The sequence below is a fragment of the Eutrema salsugineum genome, unplaced genomic scaffold (genome assembly GCF_000478725.1).
Source record: "Eutrema salsugineum unplaced genomic scaffold, Eutsalg1_0 scaffold_12, whole genome shotgun sequence".
Taxonomy (NCBI): Eukaryota; Viridiplantae; Streptophyta; class Magnoliopsida; order Brassicales; family Brassicaceae; genus Eutrema; species Eutrema salsugineum.
In genome coordinates, this window is record NW_006256895.1 from 7,849,760 (window position 1) to 7,870,981 (window position 21,222).

At 35.7% G+C, this 21,222-nt stretch overlaps 1 protein-coding gene and 5 non-coding genes across 16 annotated transcripts; 1 reads left to right on the forward strand and 5 right to left on the reverse strand.

Moving 5' to 3' along the window:
* Nucleotides 1–217: 217 nt before the first annotated feature.
* LOC18025601 lies at nucleotides 218–21,216 on the forward strand. Of its 11 annotated transcripts, XR_002900896.1 has the most exons (10): nucleotides 218–383; nucleotides 517–650; nucleotides 1,162–1,240; nucleotides 1,600–2,326; nucleotides 2,414–2,470; nucleotides 8,145–9,691; nucleotides 10,654–12,200; nucleotides 13,162–13,348; nucleotides 15,668–17,214; nucleotides 18,176–18,362. XR_002900896.1 is itself a non-coding variant. In XM_024160260.1 (5 exons), exons 3-5 carry the CDS (start codon nucleotides 12,101–12,103, stop codon nucleotides 13,568–13,570), a joined length of 429 nt encoding a protein of 142 aa, XP_024016028.1. In that variant the 5' UTR covers nucleotides 2,403–2,470; nucleotides 8,145–9,691; nucleotides 10,654–12,100; the 3' UTR covers nucleotides 13,571–14,061. The 11 variants fall into 11 exon arrangements, 6 of the variants coding, with proteins under 6 accessions (XP_024016028.1, XP_024016030.1, XP_024016026.1 ...); XR_002900900.1 differs by lacking the exons at nucleotides 218–383; nucleotides 517–650; nucleotides 1,162–1,240; nucleotides 1,600–2,326; nucleotides 2,414–2,470 and adding an exon at nucleotides 7,312–7,328 and having other exon boundaries at nucleotides 18,176–18,458; XM_024160260.1 differs by lacking the exons at nucleotides 218–383; nucleotides 517–650; nucleotides 1,162–1,240; ... (1 more) ...; nucleotides 15,668–17,214; nucleotides 18,176–18,362 and adding an exon at nucleotides 13,429–14,061 and having other exon boundaries at nucleotides 2,403–2,470.
* LOC112089344 lies at nucleotides 8,561–8,667 on the reverse strand. The gene has a single exon (XR_002900980.1). It is a non-coding gene; the product is annotated as a small nucleolar RNA R71 (small nucleolar RNA).
* Nucleotides 11,070–11,176, reverse strand: LOC112089322. The gene has a single exon (XR_002900959.1). It is a non-coding gene; the product is annotated as a small nucleolar RNA R71 (small nucleolar RNA).
* Nucleotides 13,578–13,684, reverse strand: LOC112089321. Its single transcript, XR_002900958.1, has one exon. It is a non-coding gene; the product is annotated as a small nucleolar RNA R71 (small nucleolar RNA).
* LOC112089331 lies at nucleotides 16,084–16,190 on the reverse strand. The gene has a single exon (XR_002900968.1). It is a non-coding gene; the product is annotated as a small nucleolar RNA R71 (small nucleolar RNA).
* LOC112089332 lies at nucleotides 18,592–18,698 on the reverse strand. Its single transcript, XR_002900969.1, has one exon. It is a non-coding gene; the product is annotated as a small nucleolar RNA R71 (small nucleolar RNA).
* Nucleotides 21,217–21,222: the final 6 nt, after the last annotated feature.

Below are 21,222 nucleotides of genomic sequence, written 5' to 3' on the forward strand. Positions count from 1 at the left end.
TTGTGCATAAAAATGAGCCACATGGGGTTGTGTAGAAGGTCTCCATCGAACACATAATTTTATGACTAATTTTGTTTTTTGAAATTTAAAAACTAAAAATATAACTTTATAAATTTAAATCCATAAACCCAAGAAAATAAAATTTAGAAGGTCCATATCAAAACTAAAAAACCCTAACCTACTACCTCTATATAAATAATTGAGAGAGAAGAGAATGCGAAGAGAGAATCTTACAGTGGAGCTCTGCTGGATTGTCGCCAGCGGGAGAATCTCTGAACCAGGAGTGGAGCATGAGGAAGGAAAAGTGAGAGGGAATCAGTACCGAAGGAAAAAGTTTCAGGGAAATTTACCGTCAAACCATAGAGAAACAGACGCTAATCTTGGTACCATTGGAAAGATATTTCTCTCAGCTTTCAAGAACATCCTTATTTGCTCAATTTGGAGATGTGGTTTGGAAGTTATTTCTGTTTCTTTCAGAGAAGTCGAATCTGTTCAAATCTGAACATCTGTTTTCAGGTCTGCTTTTCTAGTTTCAAGTGGTGGTTTGGAGAAGAAGATTCCGACCAGATCTGAGCAGTAGAGAAAAGATTTGGGGTGTGTTTCAACCGCAACGCTATTTTTCAAACTTGACTTTTCAACGTGAATACAAGGTGAAGACTAGTTTGTAGATTCCTAAGATGCATTAATTAACGAGTAACATATGCTTGGCATAGGTCTTAGACATAAATGGTGATTGATAATTGTTGAATATTGAATAGTAACTGAGAGATAATATTGATTTGTTAAGTGTGTTAGTCTAAATGTTAGAAACAGTGTGGACACGATTGCCACCATTGTGTACACTGTTATTTGATGGTGAGATTATTGTGAAGTTGTAATGATTGAGAAATGGCTAACAAGCTATTCCTGAAGTTGGCGATGACACTTTGTTGCTTGTCAAACCCGATATAAATGGTGGCAGAGAATGAGTAACTTGGACATGGTTCTTGGGAATTTGAAGTAGACTTGTTAGAATGAATGCTGTGAAGTGAGTGATTGTATGTAGAAATGTTTATCTTTTTTATCCTGATTTTCATTTCTCAGATAAGTTTATGTTTGTTTTTGGACTATATTTGTTATTCTGGCAGAAAGAAGATTCTAAAAATATTCTTCTACTTACAGGAAAACGATAATTTCTACTAATATTTCAGTGATGTCAAGTTTAATAGTGAGAAGGGCATCGTGTGAAGATAAACAAATGGTAACACAAACAACACTTTACATTTTATAAGGAATTTTCAGGTTTCTCTACAAAGTTATACTCATTTGCATTTTATTTTTAGTGGTAATCCTCTAGAATAGTACATCGTTTTGGGAAAATCGTGAAAATAGTATAATGTACTATTCTTACATATTTTTTTCCAAACGCTGTACAATTTTTTTGATTAGTTGGTCATTTTTTACTATTTTAAAAATTATCTCTTTAATTTATATTAGAGATCGTCTTTCCTAAGCTTTGATGAGTATATTTCCTTGGAAATATGCGCCAAAAGACATTGTCTTTACCAGCCAAAAGACATTGCCTCAGTGGCTCTGATGGTTATCTTTATCTCTTGCTAGGGTAAAAGGACACGAGAACAGCTTTGGTGTGATGATGTCGTCTCTACAGCTCCTGGAAAGTCTTTAGAGAATAAGATTGATTCAAGCTTTGAGAAGAAATTTCGAAAACTGAAATCTTGTGTTCCATCCTCACATCCTTGCTTATCTTCACGACAAACGGTGCATGCTTCAAATTCACCTAATTGTAAAGATGTTAGTCTGAAGACTCTCAAAGATGTAGCCCATAAAGAAGTTAGTGTGAAAACTCTCAAAGATGTTGCCCCTGACTCAAGCGAAACCGGACCATTTATTCCCATTGGTCCTGGTTTCCAGGCTGAAATTCCGGTTTGGATTGCCCTTACAAAGAAGGGCAAATTTTATGGTAGTCCTGGAGATTCCGACACTCTTAGATGGTTGGGTACTGGTGTGTGGCCGACATATAGCCTAAAGAAGAAATTTCATTACAAAAAAGTCGGTGAAGGAAGATCAGATTCTTGTTCTTGTGCTTCTCCAAGATCAACCAATTGCATAAAACAACATATTAAAGAAGCACGAGAGCTTCTAGAAAAAGAAATTGACCGTGCTTTCTATACTTGGAAGTTTGATCAAATGGGTAAAGTTAGATCAAAATCATGGACGACCAAAGAAGGGCAAAGGTTCGAAGCTGTTGTGAAAAATAATTGTTTGTCAAATAGTGAAGGAATTTGGAAATCTGTTTCAAAGGCTTGCTAACTCTTCTGCTGAGAAAGTGAGAAAGTTCTTCTTAGTTACTATTATAATGTTTTCCTCATCAAGCGAATGAGACTGCTTGCTAACTCTTCTGATGACTTCTTAGCTGGATGAAGGCCTTGATGATAGCTGTAATCTTTGCAGATGTTTGTCTTGAACACAGGTAATTCACTCCTACATTCTTCTAGTAACTCAAGTTTCCAAGATCTTGATACTTAGTGATTTAAGAACATGCTTCTTTTCCTCCTTAAGATTTTATGTCATAGGTTTTTTTTTTAAATATATATTTTCTCTTCATGAATCTTGGAGAGATATGTTTCACTCATGAAACAGATCTTCAATATTTCAAATTTAAAACCTCTATATTCTTAGATCTTCTGAGGATATAAGAACTCAAATGTCCATGATTATCCTCTGTTCTTCTTCGGGCAAAAATATTCTCGATTAATATTTTTCTAATTTGTACTACTTATATATTCAAATTCAAAAATCATCTATGAAGAAAATCTAGCAGTGTCAGAGTGCGTAGCCTGGTTTGGTTTAAATAGATTGCATCTTTTGATATCCAAAATACCAAAAATCAAAAAGAAATGATTGATAAAATTATAGTTTCTTAACTACATCTGTATCTAGCTGACCAATCGATGGATAAAATAAATCTTCAATTGTCGACAAAAAAAAAAATTTCAATTTTTATTGACTAATAATCTGTTTAATCTTTAACTTTTTTTTGACCAAGCCATTTTAGATCCAACATTGGTCAACTATATTTGTTAACTAATATTATGACTACAAGGTTTGATAAATAAAAAGTTGAGATTTTGTTTTTGTAAATAAAAAGTTTAAGATTATTTTATTAAACAAAAATTTGGGTATTTTTTGGTAAATAAAACATTTGATATTTTTTCAAACTTTTGGATTAAAGTAGCGAAAACTACTGTAGATGATAAAATATTCACAATTAATAAAATTAATTCATTAGTTTTAAAAAGAAAACAGAATGAAATCATTTTTTATTTATCACCTAAAAATAATTTAAAGCTTTTTAATAAAAAATTTACCATAGAATAAAAAGAAAAGTAGCTTTTTTAAATAAAAAATCAATTTCTCAGAAAAAAATCAAGTTAACATAATTGTTTTCGAAATAAATACTACAATTTGGAATATTTACTAAGTGTCTTTTAATTTGAAATTTTAAATATTAGATCACTCAAACAAAATTTTACTAGAACTTATAACGATTTACAAAAAAATTATGAATTAATTTAACTGATACTACTACTTAAGTTATCTTTCACAATTTTTATTTAAGAAAATCATTTAAAATATATTTTAGGTGAAATACCGGGGATATATAATTTTCAATGAAGAAAACAAGTCGTATAATTTTCTGACATATCATTCTAACTGTTTTGATCTAAAATTTTGTAAAAATTAATTCTTGTTTTGCTAAAAACTTTTTTGAATCTATTATTTACCAAACAAATATCCAATTTTATTGACAAAGCCATTTTAAGCCTCATTTTAGTCAACAATTATAATTGACTAACATTAAAACTAAAATGGTGCAAGAAAAGTTGTAAAATTTTTCTGAGTAATCAACGACAGTTTAAGGAATATTTTGAACATCAAATAGTTGGTTTTTTTTGGCATTGAAAGCTATGATTTCAATTTTTTTTTTTGGCATTTTTCCCCATTTATAAATCAAAAATAGATTTGAATTTCGGATGAAGCAGCTTTATATTTGATTTATTTAGACTATTTTGATAAGAAATCCTAAAATTAATAAAGTAGACAGATTATTCAAGGATCTAAACGCTGGAGACCCACAATGATACAGACAAAACTCAATACTTGTAATTAACAAAACAGATCTAAGATTTGAAGTAACACTCCAACAAATTAAGACTATAACAAATTAAAACTCAAAACTCAATTCTTGAGACAGAGAAACACCCAATTTTAAAGACTGCTTTTGATTGATAAGAATGAAATCAGCTATATCTGAAATAAGCACTGAAGAAGAAACACCCAAAACAACAGTAAAAATTCAAGCCTGATGGGAGTGAACAAGCTTCTGCCAAAACCCAAAACATTAATAGACAAAAACCACGAAAAAGCACAATGAAAGGAGAAAACCAGCCGCTTGCATCATCACCTTACTTGGTCTATGCAATCTATTTTAGGATTTTCCATCAAAGTTATAGAAATAGAGTCTCTGTCGGACAGAATACAAACTCAAATCACAACATATCTCAACACAAAAATGATTACATTTAGTAAATAAGCAAAAGGGCACAACGCCGGATCTTGAGAGTCATCAGATTTAGTTGGAAAACAAGCAACCTGTGTTTTGTTTTTCTAGAAGAGAGGACTGAAAAAGGAAACATCGTAGTACTATTAGCACTACATTTAGTGTGATCATTATTTATTTTTTACTATTTCATACATAAAAGCACAAATAGCATGTGGGATTACATATCAAGAAAATTTCAATTTTTAAACACATCCAAAAGCCCTAGTCGCTCTAGGGATTTTCCTCTCTTAAACTTTTCTTTTTCGTACCTCCCAAGCCAAAAAACTCCCATCACGTCTCCCAAAAAACTCCAGCCCCTCTCAAAAATCCCCTTGGTCCTTGACTTTCTCTGGTATAGTTTGAGTTTTTGTGGTTGATGGTATGGCATGAGCCACAAATCCTTAAGCAGTTGCAGATAGCACTCACAAATTAGATTACGAGTTATGTGTCAGCCCTTCTGGCATATTTCAGATATTCCACTAGTGGTTGGAAAATTTGAAACTCGATCTCTCCTCGATGTCGATTTGGGTCAACTTGAAGAATGTTCGTGATTGGCTCTTCTATCCTAAATGCCTGATGTTTCTGGGAATATTAGGAGCTGCTCATAACTTTCATCCTAACACAGAGTGATGCATCCTTATCAATCATCTCTTCAATCATAAAGATAATATTTTGTTGATTTGTTCTGATATTCTTATACCATATTTCTAACGTGTGCTATGCAAAATGTACGTTCTAATCCACATTGCGTGCCAAGTAATATTTGTATACATTATTTTTTAATGAAAAATATATTAAGCAAACACTAACGAAAATGATTTGGCTTAAGTTTTGATGAAAAATTTCATAATCATGTGATTTCTGTAACTTTAAACGATACCAAAATTTACTTTTTAACGAAAAAAAAAGTAAATTGTTATAAAAGTTACATTATCATGTTGTGGATATTAGTAAAAACTATGAGTATATATTTATATAATTTCAATGAGAACTTTTTTTTTATTGTGTCTATTTAAATTAGCACACAACTAGTTGTTCTTTTGTATTGTTGAATCAAATTTCACAAATTATTTATTTATGAGTATTAGAATGGACATAGTATAAATCTTTACTAATATTGAACATTTGAAATTACCTGGAGAGTTTTGAATATCTGAAATATAGAATTAATCTAACATCGCAAGAAACTCTGAAAATTCCCAAGGCAGTTTAATCTAACATCACATGAAACTGTGAAAGTTCCTACGCTAATGGACAAATTGAGAAATGAGTACTCGAGACTGCTTTGTTGGCTAGTCTAGTACGTTTTTCGATTCAGACATATAGATATAAACAAAACAGAAAGTAAACCTAACTATCAAGTTTGGGACACGTAGTTCTGGAACAACAAAGCATGAGGCAAACATCTAGAAACTTAAAATGCAATTATTTAGTCAACAATTGTCTCTAGGTTTTTTTTTTTAAGGAAACAAGAAACATTATAACGGATGCAGTGCATCTGGCTTCTACACTGATGAGCGTCATTATCAAATTTGAGAACACAAAATGTTACGGGTCAACCCAGCCTCAATGTTTTACTGTAAACTAGACACTTACAGACAAGAAACATCCCCCAAATGTTTGTATCTTAGCAGATAAATTAGCGGTAATATCAAGTTTGTCAACTTTCACAAAGTCCTATTCTAATTTGATATACATATGTTTTATCTCATATTAGCCCTTATTTTAGTTTTTGTCTTTTCCTTGTCTTCTTATAATTTTTCTTTATCTTTTGCATTCATATATGGTTTAGTGTGTTTTAGAAGAGTCCTAGAGAGTCTTTGTGCATTTCATTCCTTTTAGCTACATTTGGAGATGTTTGGAGACTATGGAGCTATAGACACTTGGAGAATGGACCAACGAAGAAGTTTTGAAGAAGTTTGAAGCTGGGCCACAACGCTGGCCCGCCACCCTGGTCTAGTCTTCCTTTAAGCTATGACCAGTGTAGAAGAAGGTATCTAGGCCGCAATTTTACCATACATCAATGCCGGACTCCAACATCCGTTGTTGGAGCTTAGAGACGAAACAACCCAAAGCGCCTAAAAGATTGGGTCGGACAAGATCTTCCATTCAGATTTAGCTTCGGAGGTTTTTATGAAAGATGTAGATAATTTAGTTAGCTTTCGTCTGGAGGTGCTTTCAAGTCATTCCTAGTGGTTCAAGAAAAACAGCAAATCTAGCGAGTACCTATCTACCTAGAGCCAAACAAGCATACACCAGGCAAATATTGGACTGCTACACTGGACCACCCATGTCCAGAATCAAGGACCAAGTCACCAACACCTTGCCTTATGCCACCCAGTACCAGACTCGCCAATCAGGTGTTGGAAGCTTCAAACCCCGAGAAAACACCGGGTGCATCCACCAGACTTCCTCCGGCTGGTGTAAAAGCTTCAAGACACACAACCCAACATTGGACTACTCAACACTAGATTACTACAGTCTGGTACCAGCCACCATACTCTACCTGGACCACCCATAGTAAATATCACACACACCTAGTTTTAGAGGACCATCTCTTTTTTGAATTTCTAAGCTTTTTAACAGATCTTTTAATTTTAATGCCATTTTGAATCTTTTTGTCTTTAATCTATCTTTTTTTGTTTATCTATTCCATAATCATGATTAACATCCACTTTTCTTGAGATTTATGGGTTTATTAGTGAGTTAGTCTTTATGCTCATGGGTGAGATAGATTATGGGTTTCTTTGATTGATCTATGACGTATAGGGCTAGTTACTTCTTTTCCTTTCTTATTTAGTGACACTGATGCTAGATTAGTGTTGAGAAAACTATGTAGAACAGAGGGAATTTCATACCCACAAGGTGTTTGATAAAATTTCCCAAAAAACTATATAAGAGATTTTACTTGCTTAACCTATGAGAATAGATGTTTAAGAATTATCATGGAGAGTGGAACTTATGTTTAATTCTTGTAATTACATTTTTCACAAATGAGAGTTTGATCTTGATTAATGGTAATTAGCAAAATGATTAGTTTCATGAGAGTGGATTAGTCTTGTTTAAGTGTTCTAGGCTAAAAAAATTGATTGATTGTGTGTTTTGACATCATAGATTGATCATAGAAATTCCCAGTGTCCATAACTTCATCCAAGAGCTTGCCTTTATCATTGTTAATCTTGTTTAAATTGCTTGATTTCTTTAATTTTCTTGTTTATCTTGCCTAGTTTATCTACTTGTTTAATTTTATTTTGAATCATTAGGTTGCTAGTTTGCAAATTAAAAACCAAATTGCTTTCTTGGATTAAGTAGTTCTATGTATTCTTAGTGCTTGAGACTTATCCCTTTTGGATTGATAACCTAAAGCATTACAATGATATGAGTATGCCTAAGGGATTGTTCTAGGTTTTGAACTAAAAAAAATCCACTTATTAATTGGGATTAGATTTCAACATTAGGATTTTAGATCTTCTTGAGATCAAGCCTTTATTTTCTTTTGTTACCTGTTGTATCTCACTTGGTTTCTCTTCTTTTCTTACAGGTACAAGAACTTCAGAGCTGGGAATGATAAACAACATAGGACCAAGAGCTGCAAACTTGGTTGGAGCTGGTGATGCTGTTAATGCTCACGCAAATAGCCAGGAAATACAAGCACCAGCTGGGGAGAACTACAGTTTTGAGATTAAGGCTGGGTTTATAAACATGGTGCAGAGCAATAAATTTTATAGGTAAGCTATAATAGACCCTCTTGATCATCTGGATCACTTTGATATAATCTGTGGGCTGAAAAAGATGAATGGGTTATCAGAAAACAGCTTCAAGCTCAAGCTTTTCCATTTTCATCTTGGAGACAAAACACATCTATGGGAGAAGAACCTTCCTCAAGGCTCTATCATTACATGGGACCAATGCAAGAAAGCTTTAGTAGCCAAGTTCTTCTCCAGCTCTAGAACTGCTAGGCTGAGGAATGAAATATCAAGCTTCACAAAAAATAACCGTGATAGCTTTTGTGAAGCATAGGAAAGGTTCAAGAGTTATACTATTCATAGCCCTCATCATGACTTCAATAATGACTCACTCCTTAACACTCTTTATAGGGGAGCATTGCCCAAGATAAGATTACTCCTAGATACAGCTTCAACTGAAAATTTTTTGGCTAGAGAGGTGAATGAAATTATGGGATTAGTAGAGAACTTAGCTCAGAGCGATGAGAGCAATGGTGAAGAGTATAACAGAGCTTCAAGGAGAGATGTGAGTTTGAAAAAAGAAAAGACAAGGAAGGACATCAAATCACTAAATGAGAAGCCAGAAAAACTTCTCCTAGCCTCTCAAAAGTCTGTCAATTTTGTTGGAGATCTACACCAAGAATTCCAAGACAATGTTCAATGTGAAGACATAACAGCAGAAGTGAATCAACCCAATTTTTTTTAAGAAGCGGAAATGTAGCCAACCCACAAGACCAAGTCTATCACACCGAGAAGAACTTTTCTCAATGTGTCCAACAACAAGGCTTTATCGCTCCCCAACAACAAAGTTTAGCTCAGGGCCTAAAGATCAAGAAGTGAAGAACATGCTTCAACAGCTACTACAGTGTCAAGCTTGTGTTGCTATGGACTTGAGCAAGAAAATGGCAGAGATCCACAACAAAGTATACTGCTCATATTCTGACCTGACTTCAAAGGTTGAGACTTTACACACCAAGATAAAGCAAATGGAGAATCAAAGTGCTCAAAAAGCTTCCCTCACTAGTAGAAGCATGGAGAAACTAAAGAGCAATGTTGGAGAAAACTAAAAGGCGTATTGCAATGCCATTTTCTCCAATGAAGTCCATTATATTGCTGAAAATTAAGCTGATATAAAGGAGGTTGAGATTCTACTTTATAGTCCACAAACTACAACTCAATGAGGAAATTGAGCAACTAGATGGGGACGTAGCCATTAATACTGGTGTTGCTGTGCTGAAGGACGCCTATGAAGCTTCTAAATACATGGCTGGGGTCGTTGCTGAAGAGAAAGCCAAGGAGAAGCCCAAGGAAGAAGAGAAAGCTTATGTGCCACCAGCTTATGAGCCATCACTCCCATTTCCAGGTCATTTTCTCACCAAAGCTCAAAAGAAATTACTTAAGAGTATTAGAACAAACATGGAGAGCATTGGAGTACCTTTGTCTCATGTGGAGAATTTGCATCAAATCCCTGGACATCTTAAGTTCATCAAGTCTTTATGCTCATGGGTGAGATAGATTATGGGTTTCTTTGATTGATCTATGACGTATAGGGCTAGATTACTTCTTTTCCTTTCTTATTTAGTGACACTGATGCTAGATTAGTGTTGAGAAAACTATGTAGAACAGAGGGAATTTCATACCCACAAGGTGTTTGATAAAATTTCCCAAAAAACTATATAAGAGATTTTACTTGCTTAACCTATGAGAATAGATGTTTAAGAATTATCATGGAGAGTGGAACTTATGTTTAATTCTTGTAATTACATTTTTCACAAATGAGAGTTTGATCTTGATTAATGGTAATTAGCAAAATGATTAGTTTCATGAGAGTGGATTAGTCTTGTTTAAGTGTTCTAGGCTAAAAAAAAAATGATTGACTGTGTGTTTTGACATCATAGATTGATCATAGAAATTCCCGGTGTCCATAACTTCATCCAAGAGCTTGCCTTTATCATTGTTAATCTTGTTTAAATTGCTTGATTTCTTTAATTTTCTTGTTTATCTTGCCTAGTTTATCTACTTGTTTAATTTTATTTTGAATCATTAGGTTGCTAGTTTGCAAATTAAAAACCAAATTGCTTTCTTGGATTAAGTAGTTCTATGTATTCTTAGTGCTTGAGACTTATCCCTTTTGGATTGATAACCTAAAGCATTACAATGATATGAGTATGCCTAAGGGATTGTTCTAGGTTTTGAACTAAAAAAAATCCACTTATTAATTGGGATAAGATTTCAACATTAGGATTTTAGATCTTCTTGAGATCAAGCCTTTATTTTCTTTTGTTACCTGTTGTATCTCACTTGGTTTCTCTTCTTTTCTTACAGGTACAAGAACTTCAGAGCTGGGAATGATAAACAACATAGGACCAAGAGCTGCAAACTTGGTTGGAGCTGGTGATGCTGTTAATGCTCAAGCAAATAGCCAGGAAATACAAGCACCAGCTGGGGAGAACTACAGTTTTGAGATCAAGGCTGGGTTTATAAACATGGTGCAGAGCAATAAATTTTATGGGTAAGCTATAATTGACCCTCTTGATCATCTGGATCACTTTGATATAATCTGTGGGCTGAAAAAGATGAATGGGTTATCAGAAAACAGTTTCAAGCTCAAGCTTTTCCATTTTCGTCTTGGAGACAAAACACATCTATGGGAGAAGAACCTTCCTCAAGGCTCTATCATTACATGGGACCAATGCAAGAAAGCTTTAGTAGCCAAGTTCTTCTCCAGCTCTAGAACTGCTAGGCTGAGGAATGAAATATCAAGCTTCACAAAAAATAACCGTGATAGCTTTTGTGAAGCATAGGAAAGGTTCAAGAGTTATACTATTCATTGCCCTCATCATGACTTCAATAATGACTCACTCCTTAACACTCTTTATAGGGGAGCATTGCCCAAGATAAGATTACTCCTAGATACAGCTTCAACTGAAAATGTTTTGGCTCAAGAGGTGAATGAAATTATGGGATTAGTAGAGAACTTAGCTCAGAGCGATGAGATCAATGGTGAAGAGTATAACAGAGCTTCAAGGAGAGATGTGAGTTTGAAAAAAGAAAAGACAAGGAAGGACATCAAATCACTAAATGAGAAGCCAGAAAAACTTCTCCTAGCCTCTCAAAAGTCTGTCAATTTTGTTGGAGATCTACACCAAGGATTCCAAGACAATGTTCAATGTGAAGACATAACAGCAGAAGTGAATCAACCCAATTTTTTTTAAGAAGCGGAAATGTAGCCAACCCACAAGACCAAGTCTATCACACCGAGAAGAACTTTTCTCAATGTGTCCAACAACAAGGCTTTATCGCTACCCAACAACAAAGTTTAGCTCAGGGCCTAAAGATCAAGAAGTGAAGAACATGCTTCAACAACTACTACAGTGTCAAGCTTGTGTTGCTATGGACTTGAGCAAGAAAATGGCAGAGATCCACAACAAAGTATACTGCTCATATTCTGACCTGACTTCAAAGGTTGAGACTTTACACACCAAGATAAAGCAAATGGAGAATCAAAGTGCTCAAAAAGCTTCCCTCACTAGTAGAAGCATGGAGAAACTAAAGAGCAATGTTGGAGAAAACTAAAAGGCGTATTGCAATGCCATTTTCTCCAATGAAGTCCATTATATTGCTGAAAATGAAGCTGATATAAAGGAGGTTGAGATTCTACTTTATAGTCCACAAACTACAACTCAATGAGGAAATTGAGCAACTAGATGGGGACGTAGCCATTAATACTGGTGTTGCTGTGCTGAAGGACGCCTATGAAGCTTCTAAATACATGGCTGGGGTCGTTGCTGAAGAGAAAGCCAAGGAGAAGCCCAAGGAAGAAGAGAAAGCTTATGTGCCACCAGCTTATGAGCCATCACTCCCATTTCCAGGTCATTTTCTCACCAAAGCTCAAAAGAAATTACTTAAGAGTATTAGAACAAACATGGAGACAATTGGAATACCTTTGTCTCATGTGGAGAATTTGCATCAAATCCCTGGACATCTTAAGTTCATCAAGTCTTTATGCTCATGGGTGAGATAGATTATGGGTTTCTTTGATTGATCTATGACGTATAGGGCTAGATTACTTCTTTTCCTTTCTTATTTAGTGACACTGATGCTAGATTAGTGTTGAGAAAACTATGTAGAACAGAGGGAATTTCATACCCACAAGGTGTTTGATGAAATTTCCCAAAAAACTATATAAGAGATTTTACTTGCTTAACCTATGAGAATAGATGTTTAAGAATTATCATGGAGAGTGGAACTTATGTTTAATTCTTGTAATTACATTTTTCACAAATGAGAGTTTGATCTTGATTAATGGTAATTAGCAAAATGATTAGTTTCATGAGAGTGGATTAGTCTTGTTTAAGTGTTCTAGGCTAAAAAAAATTGATTGATTGTGTGTTTTGACATCATAGATTGATCATAGAAATTCCCGGTGTCCATAACTTCATCCAAGAGCTTGCCTTTATCATTGTTAATCTTGTTGAAATTGCTTGATTTCTTTAATTTTCTTGTTTATCTTGCCTAGTTTATCTACTTGTTTAATTTTATTTTGAATCATTAGGTTGCTAGTTTGCAAATTAAAAACCAAATTGCTTTCTTGGATTAAGTAGTTCTCTGTATTCTTAGTGCTTGAGACTTATCCCTTTTGGATTGATAACCTAAAGCATTACAATGATATGAGTATGCCTAAGGGATTGTTCTAGGTTTTGAACTAAAAAAAATCCACTTATTAATTGGGATTAGATTTCAACATTAGGATTTTAGATCTTCTTGAGATCAAGCCTTTATTTTCTTTTGTTACCTGTTGTATCTCACTTGGTTTCTCTTCTTTTCTTACAGGTACAAGAACTTCAGAGCTGGGAATGATAAACAACATAGGACCAAGAGCTGCAAACTTGGTTGGAGCTGGTGATGCTGTTAATGCTCAAGCAAATAGCCAGGAAATACAAGCACCAGCTGGGGAGAACTACAGTTTTGAGATCAAGGCTGGGTTTATAAACATGGTGCAGAGCAATAAATTTTATGGGTAAGCTATAATAGACCCTCTTGATCATCTGGATCACTTTGATATAATCTGTGGGCTGAAAAAGATGAATGGGTTATCAGAAAACAGCTTCAAGCTCAAGCTTTTCCATTTTCGTCTTGGAGACAAAACACATCTATGGGAGAAGAACCTTCCTCAAGGCTCTATCATTACATGGGACCAATGCAAGAAAGCTTTAGTAGCCAAGCTCTTCTCCAGCTCTAGAACTGCTAGGCTGAGGAATGAAATATCAAGCTTCACAAAAAATAACTGTGATAGCTTTTGTGAAGCATAGGAAAGGTTCAAGAGTTATACTATTCATTGCCCTCATCATGACTTCAATAATGACTCACTCCTTAACACTCTTTATAGGGGAGCATTGCCCAAGATAAGATTACTCCTAGATACAGCTTCAACTGAAAATGTTTTGGCTCAAGAGGTGAATGAAATTATGGGATTAGTAGAGAACTTAGCTTAGAGCGATGAGATCAATGGTGAAGAGTATAACAGAGCTTCAAGGAGAGATGTGAGTTTGAAAAAAGAAAAGACAAGGAAGGACATCAAATCACTAAATGAGAAGCCAGAAAAACTTCTCCTAGCCTCTCAAAAGTCTGTCAATTTTGTTGGAGATCTACACCAAGGATTCCAAGACAATGTTCAATGTGAAGACATAACAGCAGAAGTGAATCAACCCAATTTTTTTTAAGAAGCGGAAATAGCCAACCCACAAGACCAAGTCTATCACACCGAGAAGAACTTTTCTCAATGTGTCCAACAACAAGGCTTTATCGCTCCCCAACAACAAAGTTTAGCTCAGGGCCTAAAGATCAAGAAGTGAAGAACATGCTTCAACAACTACTACAGTGTCAAGCTTGTGTTGCTATGGACTTGAGCAAGAAAATGGCAGAGATCCACAACAAAGTATACTGCTCATATTCTGACCTGACTTCAAAGGTTGAGACTTTACACACCAAGATAAAGCAAATGGAGAATCAAAGTGCTCAAAAAGCTTCCCTCACTAGTAGAAGCATGGAGAAACTAAAGAGCAATGTTGGAGAAAACTAAAAGGCGTATTGCAATGCCATTTTCTCCAATGAAGTCCATTATATTGCTGAAAATGAAGCTGATATAAAGGAGGTTGAGATTCTACTTTATAGTCCACAAACTACAACTCAATGAGGAAATTGAGCAACTAGATGGGGACGTAGCCATTAATACTGGTGTTGCTGTGCTGAAGGACGCCTATGAAGCTTCTAAATACATGGCTGGGGTCGTTGCTGAAGAGAAAGCCAAGGAGAAGCCCAAGGAAGAAGAGAAAGCTTATGTGCCACCAGCTTATGAGCCATCACTCCCATTTCCAGGTCATTTTCTCACCAAAGCTCAAAAGAAATTACTTAAGAGTATTAGAACAAACATGGAGACAATTGGAGTACCTTTGTCTCATGTGGAGAATTTGCATCAAATCCCTGGACATCTTAAGTTCATCAAGTCTTTATGCTCATGGGTGAGATAGATTATGGGTTTCTTTGATTGATCTATGACGTATAGGGCTAGATTACTTCTTTTCCTTTCTTATTTAGTGACACTGATGCTAGATTAGTGTTGAGAAAACTATGTAGAACAGAGGGAATTTCATACCCACAAGGTGTTTGATGAAATTTCCCAAAAAACTATATAAGAGATTTTACTTGCTTAACCTATGAGAATAGATGTTTAAGAATTATCATGGAGAGTGGAACTTATGTTTAATTCTTGTAATTACATTTTTCACAAATGAGAGTTTGATCTTGATTAATGGTAATTAGCAAAATGATTAGTTTCATGAGAGTGGATTAGTCTTGTTTAAGTGTTCTAGGCTAAATAAAATTGATTGATTGTGTGTTTTGACATCATAGATTGATCATAGAAATTCCCAGTGTCCATAACTTCATCCAAGAGCTTGCCTTTATCATTGTTAATCTTGTTTAAATTGCTTGATTTCTTTAATTTTCTTGTTTATCTTGCCTAGTTTATCTACTTGTTTAATTTTATTTTGAATCATTAGGTTGCTAGTTTGCAAATTAAAAACCAAATTGCTTTCTTGGATTAAGTAGTTCTATGTATTCTTAGTGCTTGAGACTTATCCCTTTTGGATTGATAACCTAAAGCATTACAATGATATGAGTATGCCTAAGGGATTGTTCTAGGTTTTGAACTAAAAAAAATCCACTTATTAATTGGGATTAGATTTCAACATTAGGATTTTAGATCTTCTTGAGATCAAGCCTTTATTTTCTTTTGTTACCTGTTGTATCTCACTTGGTTTCTCTTCTTTTCTTACAGGTACAAGAACTTCAGAGCTGGGAATGATAAACAACATAGGAACAAGAGCTGCAAACTTGGTTGGAGCTGGTGATGCTGTTAATGCTCAAGCAAATAGCCAGGAAATACAAGCACCAGCTGGGGAGAACTACAGTTTTGAGATCAAGGCTGGGTTTATAAACATGGTGCAGAGCAATAAATTTTATGGGTAAGCTATAATAGACCCTCTTGATCATCTGGATCACTTTGATATAATCTGTGGGCTGAAAAAGATGAATGGGTTATCAGAAAACAGTTTCAAGCTCAAGCTTTTCCATTTTCGTCTTGGAGACAAAACACATCTATGGGAGAAGAACCTTCCTCAAGGCTCTATCATTACATGGGACCAATGCAAGAAAGCTTTAGTAGCCAAGTTCTTCTCCAGCTCTAGAACTGCTAGGCTGAGGAATGAAATATCAAGCTTCACAAAAAATAACCGTGATAGCTTTTGTGAAGCATAGGAAAGGTTCAAGAGTTATACTATTCATTGCCCTCATCATGACGTCAATAATGACTCACTCCTTAACACTCTTTATAGGGGAGCATTGCCCAAGATAAGATTACTCCTAGATACAGCTTCAACTGAAAATGTTTTGGCTCAAGAGGTGAATGAAATTATGGGATTAGTAGAGAACTTAGCTCAGAGCGATGAGATCAATGGTGAAGAGTATAACAGAGCTTCAAGGAGAGATGTGAGTTTGAAAAAAGAAAAGACAAGGAAGGACATCAAATCACTAAATGAGAAGCCAGAAAAACTTCTCCTAGCCTCTCAAAAGTCTGTCAATTTTGTTGGAGATCTACACCAAGGATTCCAAGACAATGTTCAATGTGAAGACATAACAGCAGAAGTGAATCAACCCAATTTTTTTTAAGAAGCGGAAATGTAGCCAACCCACAAGCCCAAGTCTATCACACCGAGAAGAACTTTTCTCAATGTGTCCAACAACAAGGCTTTATCGCTCCCCAACAACAAAGTTTAGCTCAGGGCCTAAAGATCAAGAAGTGAAGAACATGCTTCAACAACTACTACAGTGTCAAGCTTGTGTTGCTATGGACTTGAGCAAGAAAATGGCAGAGATCCACAACAAAGTATACTGCTCATATTCTGACCTGACTTCAAAGGTTGAGACTTTACACACCAAGATAAAGCAAATGGAGAATCAAAGTGCTCAAAAAGCTTCCCTCACTAGTAGAAGCATGGAGAAACTAAAGAGCAATGTTGGAGAAAACTAAAAGGCGTATTGCAATGCCATTTTCTCCAATGAAGTCCATTATATTGCTGAAAATGAAGCTGATATAAAGGAGGTTGAGATTCTACTTTATAGTCCACAAACTACAACTCAATGAGGAAATTGAGCAACTAGATGGGGACGTAGCCATTAATACTGGTGTTGCTGTGCTGAAGGACGCCTATGAAGCTTCTAAATACATGGCTGGGGTCGTTGCTGAAGAGAAAGCCAAGGAGAAGCCCAAGGAAGAAGAGAAAGCTTATGTGCCACCAGCTTATGAGCCATCACTCCCATTTCCAGGTCATTTTCTCACCAAAGCTCAAAAGAAATTATTTAAGAGTATTAGAACAAACATGGAGACAATTGGAGTACCTTTGTCTCATGTGGAGAATTTGCATCAAATCCCTGGACATCTTAAGTTCATCAAGTCTTTATGCTCATGGGTGAGATAGATTATGGGTTTCTTTGATTGATCTATGACGTATAGGGCTAGATTACTTCTTTTCCTTTCTTATTTAGTGACACTGATGCTAGATTAGTGTTGAGAAAACTATGTAGAACAGAGGGAATTTCATACCCACAAGGTGTTTGATGAAATTTCCCAAAAAACTATATAAGAGATTTTACTTGCTTAACCTATGAGAATAGATGTTTAAGAATTATCATGGAGAGTGGAACTTATGTTTAATTCTTGTAATTACATTTTTCACAAATGAGAGTTTGATCTTGATTAATGGTAATTAGCAAAATGATTAGTTTCATGAGAGTGGATTAGTCTTGTTTAAGTGTTCTAGGCTAAATAAAATTGATTGATTGTGTGTTTTGACATCATAGATTGATCATAGAAATTCCCAGTGTCCATAACTTCATCCAAGAGCTTGCCTTTATCATTGTTAATCTTGTTTAAATTGCTTGATTTCTTTAATTTTCTTGTTTATCTTGCCTAGTTTATCTACTTGTTTAATTTTATTTTGAATCATTAGGTTGCTAGTTTGCAAATTAAAAACCAAATTGCTTTCTTGGATTAAGTAGTTCTATGTATTCTTAGTGCTTGAGACTTATCCCTTTTGGATTGATAACCTAAAGCATTACAATGATATGAGTATGCCTAAGGGATTGTTCTAGGTTTTGAACTAAAAAAAATCCACTTATTAATTGGGATTAGATTTCAACATTAGGATTTTAGATCTTCTTGAGATCAAGCCTTTATTTTCTTTTGTTACCTGTTGTATCTCACTTGGTTTCTCTTCTTTTCTTACAGGTACAAGAACTTCAGAGCTGGGAATGATAAACAACATAGGAACAAGAGCTGCAAACTTGGTTGGAGCTGGTGATGCTGTTAATGCTCAAGCAAATAGCCAGGAAATACAAGCACCAGCTGGGGAGAACTACAGTTTTGAGATCAAGGCTGGGTTTATAAACATGGTGCAGAGCAATAAATTTTATGGGTAAGCTATAATAGACCCTCTTGATCATCTGGATCACTTTGATATAATCTGTGGGCTGAAAAAGATGAATGGGTTATCAGAAAACAGTTTCAAGCTCAAGCTTTTCCATTTTCGTCTTGGAGACAAAACACATCTATGGGAGAAGAACCTTCCTCAAGGCTCTATCATTACATGGGACCAATGCAAGAAAGCTTTAGTAGCCAAGTTCTTCTCCAGCTCTAGAACTACTAGGCTGAGGAATGAAATATCAAGCTTCACAAAAAATAACCGTGATAGCTTTTGTGAAGCATAGGAAAGGTTCAAGAGTTATACTATTCATTGCCCTCATCATGACGTCAATAATGACTCACTCCTTAACACTCTTTATAGGGGAGCATTGCCCAAGATAAGATTACTCCTAGATACAGCTTCAACTGAAAATGTTTTGGCTCAAGAGGTGAATGAAATTATGGGATTAGTAGAGAACTTAGCTCAGAGCGATGAGATCAATGGTGAAGAGTATAACAGAGCTTCAAGGAGAGATGTGAGTTTGAAAAAAGAAAAGACAAGGAAGGACATCAAATCACTAAATGAGAAGCCAGAAAAACTTCTCCTAGCCTCTCAAAAGTCTGTCAATTTTGTTGGAGATCTACACCAAGGATTCCAAGACAATGTTCAATGTGAAGACATAACAGCAGAAGTGAATCAACCCAATTTTTTTTAAGAAGCGGAAATGTAGCCAACCCACAAGACCAAGTCTATCACACCGAGAAGAACTTTTCTCAATGTGTCCAACAACAAGGCTTTATCGCTCCCCAACAACAAAGTTTAGCTCAGGGCCTAAAGATCAAGAAGTGAAGAACATGCTTCAACAACTACTACAGTGTCAAGCTTGTGTTGCTATGGACTTGAGCAAGAAAATGGCAGAGATCCACAACAAAGTATACTGCTCATATTCTGACCTGACTTCAAAGGTTGAGACTTTACACACCAAGATAAAGCAAATGGAGAATCAAAGTGCTCAGAAAGCTTCCCTCACTAGTAGAAGCTTCCCTCACTAGTAGAAGCTTGTGTTGCTATGGACTTGAGCAAGAAAATGGCAGAGATCCACAACAAAATATACTGCTCATATTCTGACCTGACTTCAAAGGTTGAGACTTTACACACCAAGATAAAGCAAATGGAGAATCAAAGTGCTCAAAAAGCTTCCCTCACTAGTAGAAGCATGGAGAAACTAAAGAGCAATGTTGGAGAAAACTAAAAGGCGTATTGCAATGCCATTTTCTCCAATGAAGTCCATTATATTGCTGAAAATGAAGCTGATATAAAGGAGGTTGAGATTCTACTTTATAGTCCAGAAACTACAACTCAATGAGGAAATTGGGCAACTAGATGGGGACGTAGCCATTAATACTGGTGTTGCTGTGCTGAAGGACGCCTATGAAGCTTCTAAATACATGGCTGGGGTCGTTGCTGAAGAGAAAGCCAAGGAGAAGCCCAAGGAAGAAGAGAAAGCTTATGTGCCACCAGCTTATGAGCCATCACTCCCATTTCCAGGTCATTTTCTCACCAAAGCTCAAAAGAAATTACTTAAGAGTATTAGAACAAACATGGAGACAATTGGAGTACCTTTGTCTCATGTGGAGAATTTGCATCAAATCCCTGGACATCTTAAGTTCATCAAGTCTGTTTTTAGAACAAAGAGAAAGTAGAAGAGCTGATAGAGATTTCTGGTTCACCAAGCACAACATGGGCTGAGCCTAAGTTTATTCCCAAGCTCAGGAACCCAGGTAGATTCTCCATATCTTGTAATCTTGGAGGTATGGAGATTGATGTTTGTGATTCTGGAGCTAGTGTGAATGTGATCTCTTGTGAGATGGTGAAGAGTCTAGACATCAAAGACATGAAGCCACATTCAACACCTATCATGTTTGGAGATTCAATCTTCAAAAGAACCACTTGGAGTTCTTGAGAACGATCCTCTAAAGATTGGAGAGTGCCTTGCACCGACATACTTTATGGTTGTGGAAATGGAATAGGCTAACAAACTTCCGCTTATACTTGGAACCCTTTTCCTCAAAAAAACTGGTGCAAGCATAGACTTTCATAACAAGAGAGTCATGCTTAAGAATGTCAATGACAAGGTCTTCTACCCCATCAAGCCTCCTCAAATAAACTTATGGTACAGTTGCTTATGAGGATGTTGACGCTCAAGCTGGAAGCACTAGGGAGTCTGTTTGGAATTACTTTTCGCTAACTGAAAGGAGCAAGAGATTAAAGACACGAAAGGTGAAGGCTCAAAGGTCAAGAAAAATAAACTAAAGAACAACGAACCTCACACCCTTGGACCATCTTCTCAAGCTATAAATCTCACACCTTATAAGTTTGATGGTGAAGCTGTTGAGTACAGACTGAAGGGTATAGGAAGGTCCAAGCCATTTGCAAGAGTCAGGGCACTTCTCACCTCTGAGCTTAAAGACAAAGGGCCAAATGGTGTTCAAGATGTCATGAGCAGAATTCTCAGCTTTGAGCTCATGGACCAGCCAAGGAATTCCATTACTCCTCTCTCTGCATAAAAAAATATGAAAATTCAAACTTAGTGACTTTAAACAAAGTGCATTTGGGAGACAGACTCATGTTTATCCTTGTAGATAGTTTCTTTTAATGTTTTTAGAACCTTTTGATGTGTTTGTTATGTGTTTTCAGGGTTATCAATGGTTTAGTGGTTCATGGCCTTGAGGCAATGATGTTTGGAGCTGAGAAACAAGTTAAGGTGAAGAGGGTTGGATTACTTTTTTTCCAGACTGAGCACCAAGACTGACTAGGAGCAAGCATGAACTGGTCGGTCCATACCATCCACAAAAATACTGACCTGGAGAAC

What these genes read in the sequence shown, in the direction of transcription:
- LOC18025601 (XM_024160258.1), top strand. Translation starts at nt 17,115, where the DNA reads ATGGCTGGGGTCGTTGCTGAAGAGAAAGCCAAGGAGAAGCCCAAGGAA. An exon ending in GCCATCACTCCCATTTCCAG is followed by an intron (nt 17,215 to 18,175) that starts GTCATTTTCTCA and finishes CTTTTCTTACAG; the next exon opens with GTACAAGAACTTCAGAGCTG. An exon ending in CAGAGCAATAAATTTTATGG is followed by an intron (nt 18,363 to 18,731) that starts GTAAGCTATAAT and finishes CACTCTTTATAG; the next exon opens with GGGAGCATTGCCCAAGATAA.